We start from the raw sequence: 20679 nt of genomic DNA, 5'->3' as shown, positions 1-20679 counted from the left end.
CGTTACTGTAGCTATGGTGCTCTCACACAGGATGCCGAGGGTGGTACTTTGCATGAAAAAAGACATCATCTCATTCAAAGGCATGAAATATGGGATCAAAAATAACTGTGGCTTTTCAACTATCCATATATTTGTTTTATTTGGAAGCATGCAGACTTGCCTCAGCCTCACATTTCATGTATTTATGTCTTTCAAAGTCATTCTTCAGCTGTGATGTGACACCAGGCAGCCAAAACACAGCACTCTCCCTCCACTGCCATGGTCCTTTGTCCAGCTGGCTAAAGGCCACATTGTGCTTTGTACAATATGCCATGTTGCAATATCTGTGTGATGGATTATGCATTATTTGTAGTTGAGGTTTGTGTTGTGTTGTGTAGAGCTGTGCTTTGGAGCAGTGATGTTTTTTTATTAAGGTACATGTGTTTCTTAATGCAAATGCCACAAATCCCACTTTACCGAGACAAACCCCATCTCTACAAAATTTCCTAATAATTCATGGGAAATGTCGTCTATTATTGATTAACTGTTTAAGGCAGTTTAATGGTGTGGGTTGTGTGAGTGTACATAGATTTATTGTCACCAGGGAGATCCAGGGATTTTTTTTCTTCATTTTATAATATTGTTGACTCATTTATATTGAAACTGTATTTTACTGCAGAATGCATACCTTTAAGAAAAACATTTTTTCTCAAAATAAAACATGTGTTTGTGTTTTTCCTTATCCCAGTTATATGCAATTAACATAGAAAATAAAAAAATTGCGTGTTGTTATTCTTTTCTTTTCCCTTGCCGCATTGGGCCATATGTTAACATTAGTTTGCTGATATGGAGGTTTGAACTGCACGGCCTCACTGTGTCACAAACTCACTGGCGACTGATAAAATCTCAGAGCTCTATGCTCCCCTATTCACATTACAGAGGGTCCCCTGTATTTCTGAAACATGCAAGCAACCTGTAGTCTGGAAAAAAGCTGAATGAATAGAATCAAACGTGCAGGTGGTAACCTCCAGTATTGTACACATCTGTTCGTATCTGTTTGTAATTTCACCAGAGATTTTTATCATTGATTTGCTGGCGGATTGAACTGTTTTTCCCCCAGTCAGACTGGAAGCCAATCAAAGGCCGGCACAATGAGCTAGCCCAGGCTGTGGACAAGACCTGCACTCCAGCCTTGACTGCTTCTTAGATCAGCTCTAGATATCAGCAAGCTAATTCTGTTAATTGGCCACTTTGTACATTTGGAAAATAAACAGTAAACACCCTGAAACCATCTCTACTTACCTCTATACAAGGGAAGTGTCACTGTTATGATGGGCCAAACAGGAAAAGAACAGTGTCCAGAAGCAAAGTTATTATTTTATGGCTTTGCCTTCTATAAGAAACCAATTTGATTTTTTTCCTCATGTTTTTTATTCCGTTTTTGTTTGTTTCACTGCCACATTCCAAAGGTACATTGTGATACCATGGAAGTGTGCAATACATTTTAAATAGCTTACTGCTCTCATGTGATTGTGGTTCAGTGTGAAAGTGATATCCAAAGCCATAGCTACAACTACATTGTGTCGTTTTGTGCTGTGAATATTGGTGAATGTTATGTTGCAAGCTATTAGACAGAAAATGGTGCTGTTTCTCTGAAAAAGGGGGGAAGGATTACAAAAGCAGTAGTTGCTAATTGTTTTTCTGTGTTCTGCTATTCTTTCTTTCTTTGGTTACGTTTGTTTTTGTTTTTTTTTCCCTCTGGTTTCTCTTTCTATCTGTCAGCACTGTCAGATTAGTCAAAACCACGGCACATCTTCCTAGAGTCAGCGACAAAACCCGGAGGCTTCTCCCATCATTCAGAAACACAAAAAAGCAGAATTTTTTTTCACATTACAGGACTTTCTCAAAACAGGGATGTATGGGGTTTATTTTCTTGCTTTTGACTTATGCTTATACAATTCTTCTGCCAGTCACATTTTTCCTACTTCCCTATTCATTCTACTTAAGTTACTTTTTCCTTTTTGACAAAATGAAAGCCACTTCCCTGGAAGTTTACCGTAATAGTAAAACCTCCTAACAAGTTAAAACTTGTCCCCTTTTAACATTTTTGAACAGTATGGGCTTAACTGTAACCCTAAGCTCAATGTTTTTTTTTTTTTTGGGAGGGGGTGGGGTGGGGGTGTGTTTCCTGGTAATGGTGTAATCAGACATGGCAGAGGTGAGTGGGGGTCAAGTGGGGTGATGAGCTGCATCCTGACATTGCGTTAGCTGCACGGACGACTGAAGGCCTTGATCAAACACCATAAACAAGACATTACTGTGGGACCCAGTCCATTCAGATCAGGATTTGGAGCACAATCCCCACAGAATAATGTCCCTCTCCTCAGCGCAGTACTGAATGGCCAGAGAACAGAGTCAGGGCACTGTTACTAAACTGTGTATACACCCTTTGTTTATATGTGCCATATAATCTGATATGAGAAGATTTTAAGTATGAGAGGATAACTTAAAATCTCATAGTAGACTAATCTAAACATAGGATTGTACAGTAGGCTAAATTATTCTGTCCTGGAGAATATTTATTGATAGGGTATTTAATATAACCTGTCACTGAAATATAAAATGTTAATCATATTAAATCAACAATTATAATTAAATGTGTTGATAAACTTTTTTGTGATATGGTCAGAAATGTCTCTTATACTAGGGATTGAGAGATTTTCATTTCTGTGTGGAACAAATATCTTATGGTAATAAACACAAAATATATGACAAAACTGAATGCATTTCTCAGGTGGAGACCCCTGGGTTTCATTGTCTGCACCATAACATCACACTAATACAAATAATAGCACCTTCATTTTTATCACCCTCATGATCCTGTGTGTGTGTGTTTGTGTGGGTGTGTGTGGGAGAGGGAGTCACTGCCCATAACTGGACCACTGAGTCACTGAGGTCAGACTCTCCTGGCCTCTCCATAGCCATATGTCACAGATGTAACATGTTTGGATAGACAATTTACAATTCTTTCAAATTATAATTATTCCATTGTGGGACTAATTCCCCTGGGTATTTTTTTTTATCAATGTGAAACAATGCATTTATGTCATTTTCTGAAGGACCAGAACTCCCCCTACACACTTCCTTATGAAACATTGACACACTGGACTTGTAAGCCCCCAATTTAATAGTCAGTAAGAGATGCCACAGCACAAAAATACATGCAATTAAGCAGATTAAGTGGCCTCAATCTCCCTATAGTTTTTAATCAAACTGCCCTCTATAAAAAGTTCCTCTATCCCTGTTAGGAAAGAGAATGAATGCTTGTGTTTGGCTTTTTTATATATTCATCCATGTGATCCATTGATTATTTATTGAAGATTATTAATGGAAATGAATTGATATTAATTTAAAAAGTGAGTCCCAAATTACACAGAAAGAACTGGTGCTTCATGCCATGCCTGGGGGGAAGAAACACGATTATTAAATATTTGATCTTAGGAAGCATAGAACATTTATATTTCAAACCGATATGCATATAGAAAATCCCTGCCGAAAGGAGCGGGTGAAAAATTGGGGAAACTTCTATAACAGCTATTTTGACTGCACTGATTCAACAGAAAACCTCGCAAATTACAATTTTCACGCAATACTGCCGTTTTAAATTGTTACGTTAAGGTGCATTTTAGGTATTGCGAGGAGCCCCAATTTGTTGATTTTGCCCTGAGAAGAGCCCAATACTCAAGATGTTGAGAATCGATGGTTTCATAAATAGCCCAATTGCGCCCTCTGCTGCGAGTCGAACTTTTCTGCCGACAGAGACGCGTGATCGTGAACACTTTGTTGAACATCTTCAGTTACCTGGTTTTAAAAGGCAACAGTTTCCTTTACAGGGGAAAGATACCGAAGAAGAAAATTAGGTGTTTCGGGGGGTCAGCTTTGCTACGATACACCTGACAGCGCTAATTATTGAAATTCTATCATAATACAAGGTATGTTTTATTCAAAGTAGGGCTGGGCGATGAAACGATAACAATAATTATAGCGATATAATTTTCCTCGATAGAAATAGAAATATAACAAATGTTTGATATAATTACTTTCCATGCTTAGATAGCAGTACAGAAATGAATCACAAATTGCCAATCATGTCGCAGGCACAGACGTATGCATTGCTCAAGTTAGGTTGCACGGTGAGAGTTATAAATACAGGCCAGCACATGATATTGTTTACAGACACATTGGCTGACAGGGTTGTAGTAGGAGCGGAATAAGTAAAATGAGCGAAATGAAAGCAGTGTCCATGACCAGCAGGAAGGCATCGTTGACAAGAGAGGTCACTCAACTTCAGTAGTCTGGAGATATTTTGGCTATTTACAATCCGACAAAAAACAGAACAGCATGCACTGCAAACTGTGCCGAACACACGTGCCATCAAAGACAGGCAATACCACAAACCTTTTTCATCGTTTGAAATAGTATCACCCGTTAGAACACGCAGAAAGTAAGAAATTACAGTCCTAAACGAGTGTTGTTAGTGGACCCTTGACAAGCACCAGGCCAGTACCCAGTGCGACTAACCGGCAGCAGCAATCGATCATATCAGTATTTTCTAGCACCGTGCCTTACGACAAAAGAAAAAACCGAAAAGACACAAAGACATCACAAATGCAACAGCATACTGCATACGTATTAAAATATAGTTCTGTTTTTTCTAAAGAATGGGAAAACAATATATGTTAAACATGTATGCACAGGTTGCACAGCCCAAATAAAATTCTTGAATGATAATCTGTTTCACACGTATTCCTATTGTTCAAAAATACAAAACTGAACAAATTCAGGTTCATGTGTTTGCTTGTCTTAATACATGGGCATATAGACACATGTCTGGTAAATGCTTGAAGCCATTGCAGTTTCCTTGATGTGATCATTTCCATTTCAGGAAGTTGGCAACCCTACCCCCACTATGCGACAGCGTGCCGTAGCGATAAAGAAACAGTGAGTAGGAAAGAGAAAGCGATTGTTTTTGCCATTATTTTGTTGTTACGGTTGTTGCTGTTGATGTATCTGTTCTTAATGTTGGGGGGGAGTACAGTTCATCTTAACGTGTGCTCATGCTTCTGATCACACACTTTGACCATAGACGAAGTACACTGCATCAGCTTGGGTGCACAGATAACTCAGATAACCGTTGAAGCATACGGCTCTGTCCATGATCTCAAGGTAGGCTAGAGTGTGATGACTCAAGGCCAATGTCGATAAGACCTATTAGACCTACGGTTTTGTACAGAATGAGTGGTTGGGCTGCAACCTTCGTCCTTGCATGTGGCATCAAACGTGGCCACTGAACGTAAATTCAGTTACACCGAGTATCCACCCGACGGCGTAGTAGCCTTAAACTAAATCAACTGATCAACTAAATTTAATCATCTGAATATCTTTTAAATACAGTACTTAATGTCCCTACTTTATGTTCTCTTACTGAAATTAAAGGGACATTTAGTTCCCTCTTCATAGGTAATCTGACACAGACCTAGGACCAGTCTTGTCATTTTTCTTGTACTTTTTTGTAATTTAACCGATTTTTCATAGGGTGGGCAAACGAGCCTTTTGGGTGGGCAATGCCCACCCCAGCCCACCCGTAGACACGCCCCTGTAACGAACCATGTAATGTAACAACGCGCTACATTGCATAAAAATAAGTTACGTGCGAAAGGGATAATAACGTTAGGCTATTTAGGGGAGAGCCGGGACGAAAGTAACACTTTTCAGATAAACATCATTTTAAAAGATAGCGTTACAGACAGAAACTAATTTTCGTTGTGATCAACAATACCAGGTGCTATTTTGTACAAATGTGGAACGACTACGGTAGCCTATAATGATATAATAAGTATGCTATAGTTGTTATTGTAGAGGGACGAAAGAAACAACTGTTAGGCTACAATCCCGACAATGACTCCTGACAGTTAGACCTGACTTGCTTCTAAACCAGTGGCGGCTGGTGAGCTGGAAACAGGGGAGGCTGAAACATTACCTTTAAATCTATAATTACTTTCAACCTGTTCCCCTTTATCCTCCTTGATTAACAATAAAACAAATAATTCACAGAATAATTGACACCAATGCGTAAATAGAGTATATGATTATGCTCGTGAAATTTTTAAATTATCTATTAAAAAGGTACTAAAAAAGTAAAAAAATTAAAAAGGTATTAAAAAACAAGTGAAGATATGAATTTCACATCAGAAGGAAAAATGACATAAAAACATCTCTCAACATATTCTGCATGTTCTCAATTAAAAGAAGGATAATTACCCACACATTATACATAGTCTTCCTTCCATACATGCTTTTTTGATGTCATCACAGAGTTTAGTAATAAAATTATTCTCTGCTCTTGCTAGCGTGTAGCATATTCCTGTGATTTTTGACTTTGCTGTTTTCAAACAGAATATGGTTTCTATCAACATGTCAATGGGTCTGAATACACAACTTCTTCTGTTTCATGGTGTAAGGGTGACTCAGTGCAGGGGAAAGCATGGACCTCTGCATGTCTTCAAAGAAACAACATTTGCATGTGACTCATGGGCTCCTGTAAATATGTTGATTATTATACAAATTCCTGGATACTTGACTGACAGGTGAGTTTCCATGACTAGAATGGTTTGTCTCAGTTATTTAGCTTTGGGGAGACATTTCAGGGTTATGTCAGCTCCTTATGATATTTAATATATATCACCCTGGTGTCATATATCTCCTGGACAAAAACTGTAGTTTTGAATGTAATAATCACCCCATCCCTCTGTGATTATTTGGAAACAAATGCATGTTGGATTGTGGAGTATGGGTGTGACACCTGAGGGAATCCATTCCACTCTTCCTCTCTTGTTTTTTAAGAACTGTCTTTTGGGGAACAGGAAACTTTTCATAGTTTCTGTATTTCTCTCACCTCAGCATGAGCATACTGCTTAGAAAGAGACCTTTCAGTAAAGGAATCCAGGGAGAGCAGCCAGAGAGCCTTCAGAACAAAGCCAGTGGGTTTAGGGGTCATTGTAACAGGTGTGTCAAGTTTTGTAGCCCTTTTACACAGGGTTGCACCTGAGGTGTGTCTGCTGTTATCTCAGGTTTCCTCTGCCACTAGATTTGTTCCTCAGTGTGAGAAGCTGCCCAAAAGCGGAGCACAGTGAAAATGTGTGGCAGATGATTATCTGAGCAGATCCTGTGTCAGACAATCTCCAGTCCACTGCCCTGTCTCCACTGTGAGAAACACTGTGAAACATGCAGACAGAACGCCAGTGTTTGGACATGCTGGGGGGTGGAGGGGAGCCACCTATTCGGATAATACACATATTCCATTCCATTAAAGGGAGCATTGAATATTTAATTCCCTCTGGTGTCATATTCCCTCTTCTCTCTACAGGAGGGGATTTCAGGCACAGTGGCAGGTTTGCATGTTCTGTGGACCTGCCCACCTGGTGTTTCCCCTCCCCCTCCTACCTGACCAGGCGTATATAAACAGTCAGCTGTAGTATCAAGGTCAGAGCAGAGCTGGTTGTCCTCCAGAGGTAATCCTACACCGTCTGTAAAACCTACATGTAAGCTTTTTTTTTCACTTTATCGCTTTTTAAACTTTAACTCTCCGGTATTTGTCTTTTGTGGTTTAGATGTTTGACAATATGATCCTACCTTTGTTTTCTGAATTTAACTGAAACTATTATGGCAGACTTTATTTTTAATCTGTAACGTTTAACACTGACATTTTTGTTGTTAGAACTAGGGGTTATAGAAAACTCTGAAAAAGCTTGAAATGGCACTTCTCTGCTTCTAAATTGTGGGTTAGAATGGAATAATCTACACATTTTAAAATAAACATTCAGTTTGTTTATTTGTAAGTTTCATATGAATTATTGATGAAGGCAAGCCAGAAAGATGCTATTCAGATCAAATGTTTGACAGGATGGGATTCAGCCATTCAATATTAGCTATTGATGAATGAATATTAACGAATTAGCTGTTAATGAATTGTTAGGCCGGGACCACACTAGTTGCTTCGCGTGTGCTGAACTGCTGCTGCTCGCATGCGTGTGTTTGTTCACACCGCCAGCGTTGCTGCTGCGGTGCTGCTACCGCCAGTCCTATCTTTTTACATTGAGTTTGCCTTTGATAATGGTCATCAATAATAGAATGTTTGATTTAATTTCATTATAAGTTTAATTTATATTTTGTTTAGACAGACAAAGGTTAAGAAGCGTGTGCTCAATTGTATAATAATAATAATAATAATAATAATAATAATAATAATAATAAATACATAAATAAAACATATACAGCAATCCCTCTTCACTTGGCCTGACTCAGTTTACAAGCCATTTCCATGGGGGGTTTCGGCTTTCTGTTCTACAGGTTTCCAAGTGTGGGCTTATCGAGAAGTATCGCGGGACCTTAATTTACAAGGCGCCAAACCAAATGTAAAACTGTATAAGCAGATGTTCTGGGTTCAGTCTCTGTTGAATCAGAAGTGCTGTGCGTTTGTCTTGCCACTATATCTTGCTTCAAGTTCAACATTTTTTCCCCTTACAAATGGGAAAATAGGCTCCTCTATTATTTGTTTAATTGAAAAATATTTTGTTTGTTGATCATGAAGAAAATAGACTGCCTAGGACAACTTCTTATTATCTTTTTATTTTCTTCTTTCTTATATGTAATGTTCCTTTAGATAGTTTTTATTAGGGTACCTGTCTATTCGCATTCCCTAAATAATAATAACGTGGTTAATTAAGTTTTTCGTTGGTTTCTAGTGCGAGTTATAGACAGAAGGAAAGCCAGCGCGCTTTATCTTTTACTGCGAATGCTCCGGAGTAGAAACCGGCGAAGAATGTGGGTTCACCCAATAAACCAGAAAGGAGGCAACTTGGAGCTTTTCACCATCTTGCTGCTGAACTGCATCTTGAGAAGCACAAACACCTGAAGTATTTCAGAATGAGCGCTGAGTAAATTGATCATCTTCTTTCCTTGACTGTATAGTACACATGTAGCCTCCACTTTGCCCTTTAATAACATGCAGTAGGCGATTTGAGGGGGGAAGCTATTTCCCTGTTAGCAAAATGACCAAAATGCATCCCCCTTGTTAACCTGCCACCCCCCATCCCCTAGATAGTAGCAGAGAGAGTGCTGCATGTGCATGCTCCATCCCCCCTGTTAAAAATTAACAAATCACCTCCTGATAACAAAATGCTGCTAAAATGGTTCAAAAAATAATATTTTTATTTTTTCATGTCTGTGACATATAGCCTAGACATTGAAACTACAGAGAAAGGTGTAAGTTATGTAATGTTGCTGGTATGATGTCAATATGAGTATCAACAGATCGTTTTTACTGTCTATTTTTTTGCTGAGAACCGCGCGCGTCACGCGGAAAAAATTGGCTCCACGCCGAAACTCTAGATGACTCGCAGCTGCAGCGAGTGTCGAGCCGCGCTGTTCACGCGGGCTGTGTGGCTGCACATGGGCGCCGAAATGAACATCAAGACGTTCCGCGACAGTCACGCACACGCGACGCAACTGGTGTGGCCCCGGCCTTACTGTATAATTAGTGAATTGTGTAAAGGAGTGACACCCTTGCACAAAGATGTATCTGCTGTTTGCATAGGTGTTACTATGACTTGTCGTAATATCTTTTTATCATATGTTTTTATTTCCTTGTGTTATTAAATTTACCACTCCCTATGAGTTATTCAATGAAAACATTTTATTTTAACTTTTACATAAAAAGTGCTGATGATACCCCATTTAGCTGTCCTTTTTGGCAGCCATATGAATTGATCCCAACAGTAGCTTGCAGTCGCATTAGCGAGTAAAATGAGATTACCCAGTACACGAAATATGCCGGGTGACTTCGTTCAGTGGTGATAAAGAGAGTTGCTCTCAGAAGTTTATCATTTTATGACTTGAGATATGTTTTGTAAGCTGACGATTAGTTACAATGGGGCTTAGTTCATGTTACATTCACACATAAGTGCGAGACAGTAACAGCGATCCATCTAACACTGTGAGAATTCAGACAGAGGAAGGCAAGGGAGCTTCAGCCACAGATAACCTTCATGCTCTCCAGGATAAGGGCACCACAGCTGAAAATGCCATTGTGCAAATGTCTGGGACACAGTATGGAGTTTATGTGATGAGAGCACATGAGTGAAGAATGCTTGTACTTTTTTACAATTCAGTTTTGCCTGTCAATAATCCTATCAATAATCCTATCATACAGTCTTCCTGAAAGCTGTTTTCATTCATCATGGATCTATTAAAAGCCATAGTGTCTGGAGAACATAGAAATTAGAAGAAAAGTATAAGTTTGTGTGTGTGTGTGCATACATATACATATATACTGTACATGCACTCTCATTGCTACACTACCGCTGAACAGTGTTTCACCCCCACCACAGCAGTCACTATGGCATCCACTATCTCCATGCGGAGCTACTCGCCGGCCCGGCAGCCCTCCTTCTCCAGCCTGTCACTCCGGGACAGTGGCCGGGCCCGCTCCAAGGCTGCCGTCTCCCTCTCTGCCGCCCTCCCCCTCTCCAGCTCTGTCTCTGTGAGCAGCGGCCTCAATGAGCTCAAGAACCTGGCGCCCAATGGCCTGGTGGGTGGGCCCAACGAGAAGGAGGCCATGCAGGGCCTCAACAACCGTCTGGCCAACTACCTGGACAAGGTGCGCACCCTAGAGAAGTCCAATGCTGACCTGGAGCTCAAGATCAAGCAGCTGATGCTGGAGCGAGCACCCAAGGGGCATGACATTGAGGGCATGATGGCTCAAGCACACACCATCGAAAAGGAGGTCAGTGGCCTATCCTTCCTGCTACTTACAAACATGCACCAACACACATACAAATTTTTGTCGCACCTGAAAGAGAGTGGGAGAAGTTATACATTCACACAAGCAGGTGTGCATACACAGACAGAGACACCAACACAAAGTTCAGTCCTTAGGTCATCCTGGTCCAGTAGAAGTTTACCTTTAATGGGAAATGACCTTGAGTTTACTAGCACATAGGAACAGTGTGTTTCTATGATGTGAGACTTGTGAAATTGAAACTGAACTGTGATTCAGCACCTCTGAACTCACAGGTATGCTGGCCCTGGGCTGTTTGTGTCAAAGATTAGCATGGCTCAGCCTTGGCTGAATTAATGACTGTAGTTTAATTTTACTTTATGAAGCAGACTACATAAATTTGGGCTGCATGAGTGTGGATTTTGGTGCATAGCTTATCTGTGACTTGGTAATTTGCAGACATTGGAACAGAAACAAAATGACTGCAGAGATACAAAAACAGATTTTTCCCTAATCACCTGCTGATGACTCTCTGACCTCATTCATCAAGGTGAGGGCAAAGACGCTTGAGAACGCCCGCATCATGCTGGAGATCGACAATGCCAAGCTGGCCGCTGACGACTTCCGAGTCAAGTGAGTGTCATCCTGACTCGTGGTGTCTCTGTGATAGAGGACAGACAGTTGTTTTTGAGGGATGGGAGTTTATAGTCTTTGTGCGTAGGCAGAAGGGGGATCTGTGTATGAGTGTGTGCAGAAGTGTATGTGTGTGTGTGTGTGTGTGTGTGTGTGTGTGTGTGTGTGCGTGTATGATGGTGTGACCTTTTTCCACTGCCTCTGTGCGCAGGTGGGAGGCAGAGGTTGAGCTGTGCCAGTCAGTGGAGAGAGACTGCCAGGCTCTGAGGAAAGCCAAGTCCGACCATGTTCAGATCATTGCCACGCTGAGTGCCGACCTGGACAGCCTCAAGGAGGAGCTGTACTTCCTGAAGAGGAACCATGAGGAGGTCAGAGCACCCCCTGTAGATTAGCATTAATGCAGATTTGTATGAAAGTGCCATTCTGAACCCAACCATTCCATTACTCCATACTCTCCTTAGCAACTCTGAAATCTAATTGGAAGAGACTGCATAGAGATCTGTGTGTTTTAGGATAGTTGGGCACAAAAAAGTGTCGGGTTACACCCTGAGGAACCCTTGTGTAATAAATAAACCAAATTATTTGCTCATTAATTACTGAGCTGAAACTTCTAAGCTCTGCTTAGTGTCTCAGTTCTTCTCTGAGGTAAAGAGAGAGACAGAAATGTATACACTTTTGTATACAATAGACAATACACTACACAAGAGACCTTTCTGTCTCTTTCTGAAATGCCAGTGTAGTATGACTTCCACCTTTATGTATTTGTCAACCCCACACAGGAGTCAGAGTGAGAACTGTTGCCTGTAGTGATTTAAGGAAAATAATGTGAAATGTCCCAGGGACACTTAAAAAATGAAAACATAAATCACATCCCACAGAGATCATGAAAATGTGCTTTCTTTTTTTAAGCCCTACCTTAACAAGACTTTCATTTTACTGTGAAATTAGACAAAGCTGTTCCTTAGGTGATTCACAAATTCCATTTTCATAAGCTCTTTTCTGTGGCAGTGAAACTTCCTATTTCTGGTTATTGTCCTATAGGACCTGTCTCTCTGACCTGCCTCTAAAATTTGTTTACCGTGTGATCAGGGACACAGTCCTTCCCCTTCTGCTGTTGTCTGTAATCTGAGTGTGTGCTGGAATGAAATAGCTGATCTTTAGAAGGCACACCCCCTAGATGTACCTGTTTTCCTTTCGTGTGCTGAATACACATCCATTGCAGCAGGACTGGTAGGCACAGGGAGTGTGTGGAGAGCTGGGTGTGGTTCCCATGATGCAGCTCAGTGCTGGGCCATGTGATGCATTTTGTAATCCAACACCACTGCCAGCCCTGTTGTAATCTTGCACCACTGCTAAGATCGCTGCAATCTTATACTGCTGCCAAGCCTGTTGTAATTTGGTACCACTGCAGGGCCTGTAACTATGGACTGTATGGAGCTGTTACTATGGCCCTTGAGTATTCATGGAGAGCGCATCAATAATGAATCATGTCACCTTCCTGGGGTGCCAGTCGTAGCAGTGTAGATTTACAGGTGCAGTGCGTATACTCTCTTACCTTTTTCCCCCTCCCTTTACCTTCCTCGCTGGTGCTGTAGGAAATGGCGGTGCTGAAGGCCCGCATGGCCAAAGACCAGGTGAACGTGGAGGTAGACGCTAACCGGGGCCCTGACCTGGCAGCCACTCTGGCTGAGCTGAGGACCCACTACGAGGGCATTGTCCGGAAGAACAAGGAGGATGCTGAGGACTGGTACAAGAAGAAAGTGAGCAGGGCCAGCTGACCTGGGGGCTGTTGTCAGCATTTGGACTCCAACATACTGTTGTTACAGTAACATAGGAGTCTACATGTATCTGTGGTCACATCAGCATTGTGCATGTGTCCTTGTGTCTCCTGCAGCTGGACACAGTGCAGTCGGAGGTCCGGGAGAGCAATGAAGTCCTACGTGGGGCTCAGAATGACCTCACTGAGAGACAGCGCTTCCTTCAGACCCTAGAGGTGGAGCTGGACAGCCTGCGTAAACAGGTCAGAGCCCTCACACACCTGTCCTCCTGCCTAATCTGGTCCCCCTCTGACTCACAAAGGCACTGCAACAGAGCGTTTCACTGTTCACAGTAAATAAATCTCCTCTCATCATAAACACAGATGTACTGTAATTGTACTGGAAGGGCTCAGCGTGTCTTTCGTGACTGTCTGTGAATGGAAACAGATTCATCTTTACTCTGGCTGTATCCATTCGCACTTAAACAGATCCTGTCTAGGACATTCTTTTGTCACTGTAGGTCATATAGGAAGGCACCTGTCTACACCTTATTGTTCCACTCATCTGTTTTCCCACTCGTCAGTATTAAATGACTGAAGCTCATGCTCTGACTATGTGTTTGCTTTTTATTAAGGGTACCTTATTTGTAATGGCCAAGCCAAGGGCTTTATCAAGGTTGATTTACACAGCATGTTTGCCCACTCATTACCCAATAATAATGAACTGGAACTCATGCAATCCAGATAACAGATAAAGGGCTATGGAATGCTTTATGGATACCTATAGTCATTCATGATAATTCCAAAAAAATATAGCAAACCAAAAAACTACATATTCCCATACTGTGTTTATCATAAAGCTCAATGGACATCTTCCCAACTGCTCAAGGTGAAACTCACGATTTTAGACAAGTGTCAGTACTGTGTGTTTGGTCCTTGTGAATGTGTGAATAAGCAACCATGACTCAAGAGCTTCTTGCTTCCATCACTCGACCAGAGAGATGATAACAAGGAAGTAAGAAAAGGTAGTTTAGCACAACCAGTTTCAACAGCACAACCATACTCCAGGACAATGGAGAGTAACCACATGTACATTCAAATAAAAAATAACAGCTATCAGCCCAGGTTGTAACTTTGACTTCTGAATGAAGTAGGAGTGTATTTTTGAAAGCCAGCAAAGTGTTTTTTTTCACTTCCTCTGCAGTAGTAGTGTTCAATTATAAAATGATATAATGAATAAATTATAAATTATAAAATACTATATTATAAATTCATTATAAAATTAATGAAAAATAAAAATGATTGAGGTTAACAGTGTTTAAGTGATTGCATACTTTTAAATGGATTCTTTAAAGGCCACCAGATTTGCCACCCTTTCTGGATGTTTTTTTGACTGACGCTATAATCTGTTTATTATATATAAAATTTTCCTCACAAGGATTTCCAGCTGTGTTCCATTTCATATATTTCTAATGTTGTGTATTTTATGTGCTCATTTATCTCAAATTCAGAATGATTAACAATGAATCAATACTTAACTTCAAACTGAATGTAGTTAATTGGACTATTAGACAGTAATACTATTTGATTGAACTAACACATCTTCTCAGAAGGACAAGAAAAGTTTTACTGCAGATTGAATACATTCCTACACCAAATTACACGCTTCCAAGAAGGTTTAACAAAAAAAGAAACAGTGGCCCTTTGTCTGTGGTTCATGTGAGAACTTCTTGGTTCAATTTAAGGGTAATTGCTGTTTTGCACTTGGGATTCAAATCTGTAACCTTGTGTTTACACATTAAGTTCCCCATCAATTGTGCAGTGTACAACTGTACAGTTTGCTGTCTTTGTCCCCAGGTTGCCGCACTGGAGGGTAACTTGAGTGACACCACCCACAAGTACGCCCAGGAGATGGATCGCCTCCAAGCAACTCTGTCACAACTTGAGGCGGACCTGTCCCAGCTGCGCTTGGACATGCAGCGCAACAAGACTGACTATGACCAGCTGCTGCGGGTCAAACAGAACCTGGAAATGGAGATTGCCACCTACAGGAGGCTGCTGGAGGGAGAGGAAGAGTGAGTACCTCCGCCCTCCTGGTCGGAGGGAGCCAGACAGCCTCAGAATAGTGTTCAGTGTTGTGTTGCTTGTTCTTCAGCCAAACACAGTCACCTAAAACTCTTGTCAGTTGGAAATGCTCTATTTCAAGGCCTCTTTGGTGTGCTTTTAACAGCGTAACATCTGGTTTTATGTGATCTACTGCACATATTGCCTTTCTTTTCAGCAGTTAATGACAACTGTGTGTATGCAAACACACATACTACAGATATAAAGAATTATAGAAGAAGGTGTCCTGAAGCTTGAATTGCACAATTGTCCACATTTTCATTGGTTCATTTCATTCATTTCAGCTGATTAGTTCAAAAAGTTAGTGATTTTTTTTTTCTTTTTCATTTCAGGATAAAGGAAACCCCTCCAAAAAGTAAGTATGTCTCTGCATTCCGTATTAGCTTAGCTCAAGGAGAAAATGGAAACTGTCTTCCTGTTGACAAAGTGACTTAAATGGTCAATCTCACATTAGCTTGTGAATGTTAATAGTGAAACAAGGTGTGTCCTGATGATGTGTCTCACCTGAGCATTCAGCTGACAACAAGGAGAGAAGTTGTATTTAATTTTTTTTTTTTTTATTTAAAATGTTCCTAATAATTAACTATTTGTTTTTTCTCTGGATTTTTGTTTGTTGGAATATCACATTACAGATGGAAAAAGTGTGACAAGTCTGACATTTACATTGTTGTTATTTCTGTCTTTACATTTCAAAAACCTGAAATTTCATAGGGGTGTTTAGACTTTTATATCTACTGTATGTAACACAGATAGAGGCAGTAAGTGGTACGGTGAGTGGCTTTAGCCATGGCGAGTGGGGGTTTTGGAGCAGGCGGCAGTGGGCCTCAGGGTGATGGGGGAGGGTGAGGGGAACCACAGCTCCTGCTGCCTCACACGAGCGCCTCATCCCCTCCCTGCACTGCACCCTGCTGCCTGCACGATGCTGCTTATCGTAATGACATCACAGCATTTCATTTGCAATAAAGGCTGTGCTCATGATGTCACCCACTTACAGCGGGCCCGCCCAGCTCACCCTCACGCCCACTCCGGGTTCTGGCACACCCCAGCATTGTTGGCACTGTGTGCTCAGCAGCCTTATGACTTTCAGTGATGATGTCATTGGAGGCATGACATAACAGGAGATTATAGCTCCATGTTGATGGTGGCAGTGTGGTGTAGTGATAAGGAGCAGGGCTTGTAACCCAAAGCTTGCTTTATCAGGCAGTGGGGCACTGCTGTTGTACCCTTGGGAAAAGTACTTAACCAGAGTTGCCTCAAATATCCAGCTGTATAAATGGATAATATGCAAAACCTTGTAGAACTTGTAGGTTACTGTGTGTCCCACACACTCCCACACTTAGCAATTTATAATGTATGTCAGTAATATACAGTGGGAGACCACTGCCCTATGACCTACAGCACCTGTGACCTTTGACCCACAGTCAAAGTGGGTTGTTTTCTATCCTACATCACACAAACTCTGGTAGCAAGAGAAGGGCTGTGGCAGCCAACAAATGAGATATTCATGAATCTGCAAACAGAGCCACCTCCCCAGACAGAGTAGTCCCTGGTAACTGTACACACAAATAAGAGCCCAGTTGATTGGGTCTTGTCCGGGGATTGTGCTGTGCTTTCATTATTGAGAAAATAAGCACATTCCCCTGCAATGTATTTCATTTTATCCCTGGTGTTCCACTAGGCCCGGTTGCCTTGTACCGTGCCCAAGCACGATTTCCCCCGCTCCCCACTTCCCCGCTGGCCTGCGCTCACATTGCGCTTAACGTTCCGGGCCCTAGCACGCTTACCTCATCACAATGCAACTTTTTGTGTTGAAGAAAAGTGCTCTCGCGCAGCACAGTGGAGTTCATGATTGTACTTACTTTGTGGCTTATTTGGAGTGACACACGGCCTTCTCACATGCCTTATAGATTTATCAATTATGCAACGCAATCGTGCTGCATGTAGCCTTTAAGAAGATTTTTACGAGGCAGCTGACATTTCAGTCATTATGCTAAGGGACAGACCAATATTTTGTGTCAGATTACAGTAGCCTAATCGCAATAATGTTAGCTAATAGTAACCAGTTAGGGCTACTACTTGTGTGTGCGATACTGTCATCATTACAACAACAAGCATCTTCTATTACCAGTGGCGGCGGGTGAACTGGAAACAGGGGTAGTGGAAACATTACCTTTAAATCTATCAACCTGTTCCCCTTTATCCTCCTTGATTAACAATAATACAAATAATTCACAGAATAATTGACACCAATTATGAATAGACTAAATGATTATGCTTGCGAAACAGCACAGATTGTCTGTAGTTTGTGTGCTTGCGAAAGCGACAACGTGAGATTGTATAATTAACAAGGACGGCATTTATTGATTTAAATTACTTTAAATGCTCAAAATAACAAGGATGGCAATTTGAATAATTAAGTGGCAAGTAGGCTAATCCCAAAGCTTTCTCTTAAATGTTTCAAATTATAGCTTTCTTGTGTTAAAAAATTCAAATTAGCCTACAAAACGGAGCTAAATTTAGTTAGATCGATTTAAATTACTGAGAATAAACTTTCAGGTTAGGTTGAGTGAAATGAACAATAACGTTTAGAACACAGACCTCACAAAAGCTGTGATGTGTCATGAGCATTTAACGTAATTTACATCGATAAATGCCATCCTTGTTAACTGAACAATTTCACGTTGTAGCTTTCGCAAGCACACAAACTAGGCTACAGACAATCTGCGATATTTCGCGAGCATAATCATTTAGTCTATTTACAATTGGTGTCAATTATTCTGTGAATTATTTGTTTTATTGTTGATCAAGGAGAATAAAGGGGGACAGGTTGAAAGTAGATAGATTTAAAGGTAGGCCTAATGCAGGGGTGTCCAAACCTCTCCTGGAGGGCCACTTGTCCTGCATGTTTTAGATCTCTCCCTGCTCCAACACAGCTGATTCAAATGATCAACTTGTTATGAATTCCTGAAGCTGCTGAATAACAAACTGATCATTTGAATCAGCTGTGTTGGAGCAGGGAGATGCAGGACAAGTGGGCCTCCAGGAGAGGTTTGTACACCCCTGGCCTAATGTTTCCGCTACCCCTGTTTCCAGCTCACCCGCCGCCACTGTCTATTAGCCTACTGCTTGGATAGTACACTTTTCAATTCATTCGAGAATATTTGGGTTAATAATGGGTCTGGTTCTCACCTTATTGATGAACGTGAATTGTAGTCTGCGAGTAAAGCAGCTCCAAATTCCTCCTCCAACGTCAGCTGCCTCCTTAAAAATCTTCTTATTCGTGCAGCACGATTAACTGAAAATCGCTGAGCTGCATAATCATTGCTAACTGGCTGGGTAGCTAACGTTAACTATTCAGCGATAGATTTGACAAACATAGCTAGTTAGCTAACAGGCTACCTATCTGAACGATCGTTGAAGACTAGCTACTTAAACAGGTTGGCTGCTTCCTTTGTGATACTCTAACTAAGCCCCTGACAACAGCAATGCTTACATCGCCACGTAAAGTATTAGTTAGTTTTATTTCGCTTGCTAGTAATCAAGCTAATGTGGGGATCCACAGAGTTATTTTAGGTATAGATCTAAAGAACTAACCAGTCGAATTTTGGAGGTAGCCAGCTAATCAAATGATGGTTTAAAGGAATTATTGTGACTGGACGTGTAACTAATATATCCAGCTAACTGTTGCTATAACTGAAATATTTGTAAAATGGGACAGTCGCATCATTGACGTCTTGTTCGAGTTCCGTGCTCGGGCACGGTTAGCGATCACACTGATGCGTACCGTGCCTGAGTCCAACTGAACCGTGCCCGAGCCCACCACTTTAAGCGGGCCCAGGCAAGGCACGGAGCGATCACACTAGTCAAACGAATCAGACTTTGGGGGTCAAACGTGCTCAGGCATGGTACGGATTGCCTAGTGTGAGTACACCCTTAGTCTGTTGTGTGTTGAATGGGATCCAGTCAGGAACCAAAGAGCATGCTCACAGCTGAAAGAACACACTCTTTTGAGACACTGTGCCCATAAAAAATATCTGTGTTCTCGCTTAGTGGTGGGTTCTAGACTACAGTACATATCTCAACAGCGCATCTTCTCTGCCTTTAGAAGAGCCAGACGTCAGGACCAGGAAGATTGTGAAGGTGGTCACCCAGACCATGGTCAATGGCAAAGTGGTGGATGAGTCCAGCGAGGTTGAGCAGATTGAGGAGGAGAAGAAGTGAGAGGTCCCTTCCTCCCCCTACCAAACTATCCCATAAGCCTTTCTGCCACACTACCTGAGGTGTCCCCAACCCCGCTCTCTTTCTTTGTCTGGTCTTAGTAGTCTTCTTCAGTTGTTACAAAATCTGTTCAAAAAGGTACATTTCACATATTTATTTTTGGTTAAATGGAACGAAGTAGACGCCTTTTCATGTTTCAATCTTTAAAAAAAATCTGCAATAAAAATTTTCCACTTCTCAATGTGTGTTTGGTGTGTGTAAATTTGGCCCAAAACAACACAAATATTGGGACATTAAAGAATGTCCAGATGCATTCCAGATCACAGAATGGTTCCCAGCAACAATGATGAAATTCTTCAGAAACTGAAGAAGCATTTATGAATTTGGACTTCCAAAAGCCATGTATGACAGCTGCTTGTAAATTCAGTCATATGCACAGTGTTATGTACTAAATTGAGTATGAGTTACATTTTGATTCAAGTTGCATGTTTCTTCTTAGTCTGTGGCAACACAAGGAAGCTGTCTTTGTGTTTCAGATTGTCCACTGTTTCACATTTTTAGTCTCAGTTAGAAACACTGGAATATAGAGAAAATAAAGTGTCAGTCTTTCTTTAGTAGCTATCAGGCAGGGCAGAACATCAACATAGCTAACATGTTCCTCTTTACAACACTGTTGCATTGTGATATAAGCACTGAGCAATGACATTTGCTTCAGTACTCCTGCAGCCCAGGGCCTCATCTTAACAAGCAGTACATGTGGTAATTAAGATACAGAAAAAATAGCAAGTAGTTCAAATAAAAACCAGGGTTGGTAGCTCTCACATGTTCATTGTGACACTCATGCTTTGAAAGCATGTGACATCACACAAGTGTCAGGGTAAACATGCATGAACTGGCAACCCAGTGCAACTTTCATTGCAATGCTAAATCTGGAGGCTGTTGCAGCATTCACTCGCTTAACATGCAGTGTAATGCTTAATGTGACACAAAGGCAAAACATTGCTTTGGCACATGAAGGCCCAAGAAGATAATATCCAAATCAGGTCCATTTTCCTATCCAAATGTCAAGTTTTTTAGCCATGGTACAGCATTGTTGTTCTCTATTTGAGAACAAAATACTCTTCTGGGTATT

General features: G+C 41.2%; 1 protein-coding gene across 1 annotated transcript; it reads left to right on the top strand.

Annotated features, from left to right (window-relative positions):
- Positions 1-7521: 7521 nt before the first annotated feature.
- Positions 7522-19788, top strand: si:ch211-243g18.2 (uncharacterized protein LOC559906 homolog). The gene is made up of 9 exons (XM_036529083.1): positions 7522-7580; positions 10428-10822; positions 11367-11449; positions 11661-11817; positions 13045-13209; positions 13344-13469; positions 15063-15280; positions 15662-15684; positions 19435-19788. The coding sequence occupies exons 2-9, from the start codon at positions 10436-10438 to the stop codon at positions 19548-19550; spliced, it is 1275 nt and encodes a 424-aa protein (XP_036384976.1). The 5' UTR covers positions 7522-7580; positions 10428-10435; the 3' UTR covers positions 19551-19788.
- Positions 19789-20679: the final 891 nt, after the last annotated feature.

The sequence above is a fragment of the Megalops cyprinoides genome, chromosome 5 (assembly GCF_013368585.1).
Source record: "Megalops cyprinoides isolate fMegCyp1 chromosome 5, fMegCyp1.pri, whole genome shotgun sequence".
NCBI classification, from domain to species: Eukaryota; Metazoa; Chordata; class Actinopteri; order Elopiformes; family Megalopidae; genus Megalops; species Megalops cyprinoides.
The sequence above is the reverse complement of the archived record's forward strand: the minus strand, read 5'-3'. Positions and strand labels throughout refer to the sequence as shown.

What these genes read in the sequence shown, in the direction of transcription:
- si:ch211-243g18.2 (XM_036529083.1), top strand. Translation starts at nt 10,436, where the DNA reads ATGGCATCCACTATCTCCATGCGGAGCTACTCGCCGGCCCGGCAGCCC. An exon ending in TGAAGAGGAACCATGAGGAG is followed by an intron (nt 11,818 to 13,044) that starts GTCAGAGCACCC and finishes CTGGTGCTGTAG; the next exon opens with GAAATGGCGGTGCTGAAGGC. An exon ending in AAAGGAAACCCCTCCAAAAA is followed by an intron (nt 15,685 to 19,434) that starts GTAAGTATGTCT and finishes CTCTGCCTTTAG; the next exon opens with AAGAGCCAGACGTCAGGACC.